Source organism: Prenolepis imparis, unplaced genomic scaffold (genome assembly GCF_030444845.1).
Source record: "Prenolepis imparis isolate NDT839.2.m4 unplaced genomic scaffold, iyPreImpa1.0 SCAF_6, whole genome shotgun sequence".
In the NCBI taxonomy this organism is placed as follows: domain Eukaryota; kingdom Metazoa; phylum Arthropoda; class Insecta; order Hymenoptera; family Formicidae; genus Prenolepis; species Prenolepis imparis.
This window is the reverse complement of record NW_028141164.1, coordinates 14379798-14389924: the sequence shown is the minus strand read 5'-3', so window position 1 is coordinate 14389924 and position 10127 is coordinate 14379798. Positions and strand designations below refer to the sequence as shown.

At 34.1% G+C, this 10127-nt stretch overlaps 1 protein-coding gene and 1 long non-coding RNA gene across 8 annotated transcripts; both read right to left on the bottom strand.

Annotated features, from left to right (window-relative positions):
* Positions 1–355: 355 nt before the first annotated feature.
* LOC145937447 (uncharacterized) lies at positions 356–3640 on the bottom strand. Its single transcript, XM_083040463.1, has 6 exons — positions 3455–3640; positions 1914–2156; positions 1462–1553; positions 1194–1360; positions 883–990; positions 356–789 (listed from the first exon to the last, which is right to left on the bottom strand). Exons 1-6 carry the CDS (start codon positions 3638–3640, stop codon positions 386–388), a joined length of 1200 nt encoding a protein of 399 aa, XP_082896589.1. The 3' UTR covers positions 356–385.
* Positions 3641–3885: 245 nt separating this feature from the next.
* On the bottom strand, positions 3886–8298 carry LOC145937113 (uncharacterized). Of its 7 annotated transcripts, none has more exons than XR_014425496.1 (13): positions 8047–8298; positions 7855–7955; positions 7649–7773; positions 7232–7571; positions 6998–7123; positions 6644–6905; positions 6385–6560; positions 5943–6254; positions 5517–5863; positions 5010–5283; positions 4705–4914; positions 4294–4503; positions 3886–4188 (listed from the first exon to the last, which is right to left on the bottom strand). It is a non-coding gene; the product is annotated as an uncharacterized LOC145937113 (long non-coding RNA). The 7 variants fall into 7 exon arrangements; XR_014425498.1 differs by having other exon boundaries at positions 7670–7773; XR_014425499.1 differs by having other exon boundaries at positions 7649–7767.
* Between the last annotated feature and the right edge of the window lie 1829 nt (positions 8299–10127).

The window sequence follows — 10127 nt, the reverse complement described above, 5'->3', positions numbered from 1 at the left end:
TTATTGTTTTTGTTTTAGTATTTAATTTTGCAATTAATTGCAATGAATTCAGTAAAATAAAACTATTTATAAATAGAAATAACTAGAAGAATATTTATGATTATTAAGATTTTTAAGATTAGAAAATTATTTTTCACTTTTCTGCATTTAACAATGTGATTTAACGGATTTTGCAACAGCATATAACTTGCCCATGGAAGTAAGTATTGGTTACAGTTTTATAATAAAATATTAAAAATTTTATTATAAAATGTTAATGTAAATACCTAAATATTGATAAATAATTCATTCTTTAATAAATTGTACAATTGTCAATATTTATTGCATAAAGGGATTAGGATGGTATTATTAATAACAAAATTATTTTTTATCAATTTTATTACATTTATTGACCTTTAAATAAAATTAGCTTATTAAATACATGTCGCATACTCATTGGCGAATAATAATGTAAAGTTAGAGCAAATGATCTAAGTCGACTATCAAATTGTTTGTTTACAGGTTTTCCTCTATTTTTAAGCAATTGTCTTTCTAATATTTTAGAATTTGACCCACCTATGTCTTGTAATATCTGCAATTCTTCAGTCCCTAACATATTGTTTTTCTTGAGTGAATTAAGAATTGCCTCCAAAGAGATTATTCGTGATTCCTTTCGTCGAACCTTCTGTTGCAAAAGTTTAAACTTTTTTGAAAAAGAGGTTTTTGTGTCTTGCAATTTTTTGTGGAGGTATTCCTTTTCAAGAGCGTTATGGTCTCTCTTTGGTGATGTATTTGTTGACTGATCCGCAACTAAAAAATTTAAAAAATATAATGTATAACAAATTTTAATTTTTTAGAAAATTGTTACACATATTATATTAAATAAGATGAAATATTTCTTACAATGACTGCATCCAGGGATAGGAGATGTGGCTCTATCAATTTTTAAAGTATTACATACAGAACTTGATGCAATAATACCATCATTTGGAACATTCTCAATCACACGTTCTAGCAAGTAAACATAAGATACAAAGCAATATATAAATAAAACTGCATAATCTTGTGCCATACAATAAATCAGACAGTTGGGAAAGTTATTTGATAAAAATAATGCCACTACTAACTTGTAAACAGAAAAAAATTATAATAATAATGGCATTACAAATAACGTATTATTTCTCAATCCTGATAATAATAATACTATTTGATACCTATATACGGTAGTGCATTTGGTCGAAGTCTATTTGTACCATATAAAAAATTAAAGGCATCTTCTGCAAAATGTGCGGAACAAATTCTTGCTCCAATAGGAACTAATTCCGCATTTAGCTCTAGTATATTCAACCAAAGCAATTTTGCTTTTTCATTCTTTGGAAATCTATTAAAAAATAAATGTGTTACTTTATATTATATCATTTCTCTTATTTTGATAATACAATATAATTTTCATATATGCTAATAAAATATGATTTTTCTTACCGGTGATATGAGACATTATTTATATTTTTTTCTTTTATTTGTCCCAAAACGAGACGACTTCTTGTACGGTTTTTACAATTTTTTACAATGCACTATGGCATTGTAAAAACAGTATATTTTTTCTTTGAATTATAACTCAATAAAACTGTTCTGACACTTCCATGACATTTCTGACTCTCGATGAAAGATTGCGCTTGCGCGATCACAACCAATCGCCAATGCGGCACCAAAGTACCACGTGACCGTAGTTCCCCGCTCCCCGCAGACGGCTTCACCCCCCGCAGCTATTGCTATGTCCCTTTATTCCTATGTCCATGTTTGCAACCTATTGTAGAATGACCCTAAAAGTATAGGAATGCTTCGTCTATATCAGAGAGAAACATGAGAGCGGCCACCGCGATTCAGCGGACGCGTGTACTAATGCGCCCCGTGTATATAAACTACGTCGTTACACTCGATAAAAAGCGTGGTAAATGGTTCGAATCCGTGATATGGTTCATATCCGAACTATTCGGATAAGAACCGAGTTGAGAACTAAACAGATGAGTCAGACAAGGACCAACAATCCATCGCTCTGGCTTTGTCTCACCAACGATGAGCGTCTCGTGGACTCGTGCGGCGGCAGGCACGAGATTTCGCCTTTCGCGCGTAGCGTTCCACGTAATTCGAGAAGGACAAAATTTTATGACGTTAAACTTTGGGTAATATATAAAAAATTAAATATATTAAATATAAGGTGTAAAATCAGATTATAAGTTAAATAAAAATTATATCCAGTTTCCTGAGTACATTAAAAAAATTGTTTTTTAACAGTGCATATTAAAAAAAATTGTTGAATTAATTTTGTTTTACATGAATAAATATTCTAATTTGCATAAATAATAAAAAAAAAGTGCGAGTGACGGGAATCGAACCCTACTCACAATCAGTAACGTGATAACCACGGACTTAAGTGTACGTACTACGAGTCGGGTTCAATTCCCGTCACTCGCACTTTTTTTTTATTATTTATGCAAATTAGAATATTTATTCGTCAAAACAAAATTAATTCAACAATTTTTTTAATTTGCACTATCAATAAAGCGTTTTATTATTTTTTTTCATTTTATATTAAATAAAACGTGTAAAATCAGGTTATAAGTTGAATAAAAATTATATCCAGTTTCCTGAGTAAATTAAAAAAATAGTTTTTTGAAAGCGCAAATTAAAATAATTGTTGAATTAAATTTGTTTTACATGAATAAATATTCTAATTTGCATAAATAATAAAAAAAAAGTGCGAGTAACGGGAATCGAACCCGACTCACAATCAGTAACGTGATAACCACGGACTTAAGTGTACGTACTACGAGTCGGGTTCAATTCCCGTCACTCGCACTTTCTTTTTTATTATTTATGCAAATTAGAATATTTATTCATGTAAAACAAATTTAATTCAACAATTATTTTAATTTGCGCATTCAAAAAACTATTTTTTTAATTTACTCAGGAAACTGGATATAATATTTATTCAACTTATAACCTGATTTTACACGTTATATTTAATATAAAATGAAAAAAATAATAAAACGCTTTATTGATAGTGCAAATTAAAAAAATTGTTGAATTATTTTTGTTTTGACGAATAAATATTCTAATTTGCATAAATAATAAAAAAAAAGTGCGAGTGACGGGAATTGAACCCGACTCGTAGTACGTACACTTAAGTCCGTGGTTATCACGTTACTGATTGTGAGTAGGGTTCGATTCTCGTCACTCGCACTTTTTTTTTATTATTTATGCAAATTAGAATATTTATTCATGTAAAACAAAATTAATTCAACAATTTTTTTTAATGTGCACTGTCAGAAAACAATTTTTTTAATGTACTCAGGAAACTGGATATAATTTTTATTTAACTTATAATCTGATTTTACACCTTATATTTAATATATATTTAATTTTTTATATATTGCCCAAAGTTTAACGTCATAAAATTTTGTCCTCGAATTACGTGGAACGTACGCGCGAAAGGCGAAATCTCGTGACTGCCGCCGCACGAGTCCACGAGACGCTCATCGTTGGTGAGACAAAGCCAGAGCGATGAATTGTTGGTCCTTGTCTGACTCATCTGTTTAGTTCTCAACTCGGTTCTTATACAAGTAGTTCGGATATGAACCATATCACGGATTCGAACCATTTACCACGCTTTTTACCGAGTGTAACGACGTAGTTTATATACACTTTCTCAGGGGGCGCATTAGTACACGCGTCTGTGGCGTTCCTGTTCCGATTCCTGCCTTATTTTAGGAACTTTTATTGTTACCAACCTCATTCAATTAATTTGTTACTAACTTCTAGTTATATATTAATGATGCTTAACAACAGATTGTATTTTGTTTATAACATTTATTCAATTATCATTCTTTATAAAAACCATTCACTTGTACACATCTAACTTGATATAAAAAGATTTATAAATACATCCGAAGTCTAGTTATTTTACATAAAATACCCACAACTGGTGACCCCGTTATTTTGGATTATACGGCATATTTAAAATCAGTGATCTACGAGAACTTCGAGTTTTCCTAGTTTTTCTGCTGTGATCCTTGTGCGGTTTCTACTTGTGAGCTTCGAACCGACTAGATTTTCGAGTCGTCGAGTTTCAAGGATTCCAAGTTTCTGGACTTCGTGTACTTCAGGAGAAATTCAAGATGCCCTTGGATCGATCTCCGATTGCGACTCCTGCAACGGCAACAGTTCCAATTAATGAAGAGGATATGGATATTCGGCAGCATCAGGCTACTGCGTCTCAATCTCTCTGTTTTACTGGTGATAATCAGCACTTACAAGGTCAGTCACACGAGATCCATTCCAACGAATTCCGTCTTCTCAAGTTGCCGAATTTTTGGCATAAGCAACCTAAGTTATGGTTCGCTCAATTAGAGAGTGAATTTTCTCTATATAGGATTCGTTCCGATGATATTAAATACAACTCCGTGATTAGACATCTTGATGAACAAGCCTTAATTGCAGTTTCTGAGATTATAGAAAGCCCTCCTGAAAAAGATAAATATTTTCATGTTAAAAACTTATTGATTAATCGATTTACTGATTCGGAGGAAAAACGATTACGCCAATTATTAGCTGGAGTTGAATTAAATGGTAAAAAGCCATCAGATTTACTAAGAGAGATTAAGCAATTAGCTGGCGGTGCTATTTCTGACAACATTTTACATTCAATTTGGTTGCAAAGATTACCTTATCAAGTTCAAGCCACTCTGGCTGTTGTCGAAGAAAGTCCTTTGATTAAACTTGCAGAATTAGCTGATAAAATTTTGGAACGCGATAATTGCCTTCAAGTTGCGACAATTGCTTCTTCCGAAGATAAAGAAGCTGCCAAAGTCTCTAGTCTTGCGGTTCTTGAAAAACGAATTGCTGCTCTAGAAGTTCGGCGTCCTCGTAGCAAATCTAAATTCAGATACAAAGGAAAAAGATTTAGATCATCTTCTAGAAATAAAAATGATAGTAAAGATAATAAAGAGACCAAAAATATTTGTTTTTACCATAAAAAATTCGGTGCCAAAGCGTTTAAATGCACTATTCCTTGCGATATGTCCAAATCCATTGCGGAAAAGGAAAACTAGTTGCACCGTTGGATTTTGAGATGGATAACAACGGTTTACCTCATAATCGTCTCATTGTCTCAGATAAGTCCTCTGGTATAAATTTTTTAGTTGATACGGGAGCAGATGTTTCACTTCTTCCCAAAAAGTTTGTACAGAAAACTCAAGTTTCTTCTCTCAAACTTTTTGCAGCCAATGGAACCAAGATCGATACCTATGGATCGAAAACATTAATTTTAAATCTAGGTTTGCGGAGGAGCCTTAAATGGAAATTTTGTGTAGCAGATATACAAAGACCTATTTTAGGTGCAGATTTTTTAAGTTACTATGCTATTTTAGTAGATATAAAAAATAAAAGGCTTTTAGATAGTGTTACCGGACTAACATTTAGAGGAAAACTATCTAAAGTTGATCATTTGTCTGTTTGTACAACTTCTCCTGCCTCACCTTTTAATAAGATCCTAGCTGAATTTCCTGAGCTGACACGTTTTGCTCCGATTTCCACGATGAAGATCCATCAAGTCGAACATCATATCGTCACTAAAGGACCACCAGTTGCTTCTACTCCTCGCAGATTGTCACCCGAGAAATTGAAGTGTGCGAAGGAAGAATTTCTTTTCATGGTAGAGCAAGGAATTTGCAGACCTTCTAGCAGTTCTTGGGCAGCCCCGCTTCATATGGTTCCCAAGAGTGAACCAAACACATGGCGGCTTTGCGGAGATTACCGTGCTTTAAATGCGGCAACGATTCCTGACAGATATCCGCTTCCTCATATCCAAGATTTTACTGTTTCTCTACATGGAAAAAACATATTTTCTAAAATAGATCTTGTTAAAGCTTATTATCAAGTTTCAGTAGCTAAAGAAGACATACCTAAAACAGCTGTTACTACTCCGTTTGGTCTTTTTGAATTTCTTGTAATGCCTTTTGGATTACGTAATGCTGCTCAGACTTTCCAGCGTCTCATGAATATAGTCTTGTCTGGTCTTGATTTTTGTTTTTGCTATTTAGATGACATCCTTATAGCTTCTGTTGATGAAGAAGAACATGCTCAATATCTTCATATCATTTTCTCAAGACTCAAGCAATTTGGTATGACAATAAATTTGTCCAAATGTCTTTTTGGAAAAGATGAAATTCCTTTCCTTGGTTATTTAGTCTCCAAGCTAGGAATTAAACCAACATCTGAAAAAGTTAAGGCGATAATTGATTATAAAAAGCCTAAAACAGTACATGAATTGAGAAGATTTATAGGGATTATTAACTTTTATCGGAGATGTTTAAAAAATGCAGCAGCTTATCAAGCAAAACTTACAGATTATCTCAAAGATAGTAAAAAGAGAGACAAAAGACCAATTATCTGGACTGCTGAATCTGAAGAAGCATTTGATAAATGTAAGGAAGAACTTTTGAAAGTCACAACCTTATCCCATCCTGCTCCTACTGTGCCTCTTATCCTTTCTTGCTTCTGACTTCGCTGTCGGAGCCTCTCTGGAACAAATAGTAGATGGAATTAATAAACCAATTGCCTTCTTTTCCAAAAAACTTGATAGTACTCAAAAAAACTACAGTACTTATGATAGAGAACTTCTTGGAATTTATCTAGCCATCAAACATTTCAGATATTTGTTGGAAGGACGACAAATTCGGACTGATCACAAGCCTTTAATTTATGCCTTCCAACAGAAGTTGGATAAAGCTTCTCCCAGGCAGATTCGTCATCTGGATTTTATTGCTCAATTTTCAACAAATATAGAACATATTTCTGGAAAAGATAATGTTGTCGCAGACTCTCTTTCAAGAGTTGAATCCGTATTGATGCCAGTTATAGTTTCTCTAGAAGAGTTAGCAGAATTTCAGAAAGAAGATGATGAATTGAAATTACTTCTTACTGATTCTTCTCTTAAATTACAGAAACTCATTCTCACCGGTTCAACTACTCCCATATTCTGTGACTGTTCAACTGTAAATATTCGTCCGTATGTTCCTTATCAACTCCGAAGGAAAATTTTTGATGTTGTTCATGGAATGGCTCATCCTAGTGCACGTTCTTCCTGTAAGATGATACAACAGAAATTTATTTGGCCGTCTTTAAGAAAAGACATTAAAGAATGGGCTAGAACTTGTCTTGCTTGTCAACGAGCGAAAGTAAGTAAACATACCAAGAATTTTCCCAAGAAGATTGCTGTTCCGGATCATCGTTTTCAACATATTCATCTTGATCTTGTTGGACCGCTTCCTCCTTGTAAAAATTTTAGATACTGTCTTACTATGATCGCCAGATTTTCCAGGTGGCCTGAAGCAATTCCTTTGACTGAGATTTCTGCAGAGACTGTTTCCACAGCTTTTTATTCACATTGGGTTGCAAGATATGGCGCTCCACATATTATCACTACCGATCAAGGACCTCAATTCGAAGCTGCACTTTTCAGAGCTCTCACCAACTTATTAGGTTGCGAGCGAGTTAGAACTTCTGCGTATCATCCTGCTTCAAATGGAATCCTGGAAAGATGGCATCGTACATTAAAAAGTGCCATCATGTGTTACTCTAATAAAAATTGGGTAGAAATTTTACCCACTGTTTTACTTGGTCTTCGCACCTGCTTCAAAGAAGATTTAGGCGCTTCATCAGCAGAAATGCTTTATGGTTCCATACTTCGAATTCCTGGAGAATTTTTCATTGAAGAGGATTTTCCATCTGATCCTGAAATATTTATTGAAAAACACAGAATTTATATGAGAGAAATTAAATCAAGACCTACTGCACATCATTCTAAGAAGACACCTTTCTTTCACAAGAATCTTTTTGATTGCACTCATGTTTGGGTTCGCGATGACTCTGTTAGAAAGTCCCTGCAACCTCCTTATTCTGGACCGTTTCGTGTTCTTAAAAGAATTGATGATAATTTGTTCACTGTTGATGTTTCAGGAAGGAACGTTAATATCACTACCGAACGCCTTAAGCCAGCCTTCTTACCACGAGAGACTGATTTAGTTGTCGTACAATCTCCCTCTACGAGTTCTAAATCGAGTTCGACACCTGTTAGTTCGACAATGAATCAAACTACTGCTACTACAACTTCATGCGGAACACTCAGAGCCAGTTTCACCAACATCGGTTAACTTTAACCTCCAGTTAAACTATATGTTTGTCTCTTTTTAATGAACGTATCTGAAACGAGACAAAGATATAGTTTAATCGGAGGTTAAAGTTAACCGACGTTGGTGAAATTGGTTCTCAGAACATACTCTGGTCCTAGAAGAGTTAAATTCGCAACGTAGTACGTCGCTGGGAGGGGAGTACTGTGGCGTTCCTGTTCCGATTCCTGCCTTATTTTAAGAACTTTTATTGTTACCAACCTCATTCAATTAATTTGTTACTAACTTCTAGTTATATATTAATGATGCTTAACAACAGATTGTATTTTGTTTATAACATTTATTCAATTATCATTCTTTATAAAAACCATTCACTTGTACACATCTAACTTGATATAAAAAGATTTATAAATACATCCGAAGTCTAGTTATTTTACATAAAATACCCACAGCGAAAGACGTGGTGGAGACCTCTCGTGAAAAGCCGTGAATTACGGATTCGCAATTTTCATGCAGCGACCAAAATAGAGAGAAAAGATAGCTCCGTGAACTTGGCCCCCCAATTTTGACTTTTTGAGTTTTTTTTTTTTTTAATCGTTCGTAAGTCGTTTGTAGGTGATTGTTAGATTAATTAAAACGTTTGTTAGATTAGCCTCGCGCTGCAAAATAAAAAATAAAATTGACCGTAAAGTTAGCCCCCGGTTTTTTATTTTGATCCTATTTCAGTTTTGCAGAGGCTGAATCGATGCGGAATCGTTTGTTGGTCACGAATATGCTAATTAAAACGTTTGTTAGATCGCCGTTTCTTAAATAAAAGCAAAAAACGATATTTGATAATTTTCTAGGGAATTATCCGCAAAGTTAGCCCCCGGCTTTTAATTTCGATTATTTAAGTTTTGCAGAGGCTCAATCGATGCGGAATCGTTTGTTGGTCACGAATATGCTAATTAGAACGTTTGTTAGATCGTCGTTTCTTAAATAAAAGCAAAAAACGATATTTGATAATTTTCTAGGGAAATAACCGTGAAGTTAGCCCTCGGCTTTTAATTTAGATTATTTAAGTTTTGCAGAGGCTTAATCGATGCGGAATCGTTTGTTGGTCACGAATATGCTAATTAGAACGTTTGTTAGATCGTCGTTTCTTAAATAAAAGCAAAAAACGATATTTGATAATTTTCTAGGGAAATAACCGTGAAGTTAGCCCTCGGCTTTTAATTTAGATTATTTAAGTTTTGCAGAGGCTTAATCGATGCGGAATCGTTTGTTGGTCACGAATATGCTAATTAAAACGTTTGTTAGATCGTCGTTTCTTAAATAAAAGCAAAAAACGATATTTGATAATTTTCTAGGGAAATAACCGTGAAATTAGCCCTCGGCTTTTAATTTAGATTATTTAAGTTTTGCAGAGGCTCAATCGATGCGGAATCGTTTGTTGGTCACGAATATGCTAATTAGAACGTTTGTTAGATCATCGTTTCTTAAATAAAAGCAAAAAACGATATTTGATAATTTTCTAGGGAAATAACCGTGAAGTTAGCCCTCGGCTTTTAATTTCGATTATTTAAGTTTTGCAGAGGCTGAATCGATGCGGAATCGTTTGTTGGTTACGAATATGCTAATTAGAACGTTTGTTAGATCGTCGTTTTATAAATAAAAGCAAAAAACGATATTTGATAATTTTCTAGGGAAATATCCGCAAAGTTAGCCCCCGGCTTTTAATTTCGATTATTTAAGTTTTGCAGAGGCTCAATCGATGCGGAATCGTTTGTTGGTCACGAATATGCTAATTAGAACGTTTGTTAGATCGTCGTTTCTTAAATAAAAGCAAAAAACGATATTTCGCGTGTCGCTAATCGCGCTGGTCTGCAGAAGCCATAACGCGTACTGCGTAACCAATCAGAGTCGTTCCGCGTTTTCTATTACGGCTCTGATTGGTTACGCGGTACGCTACCACTGCTT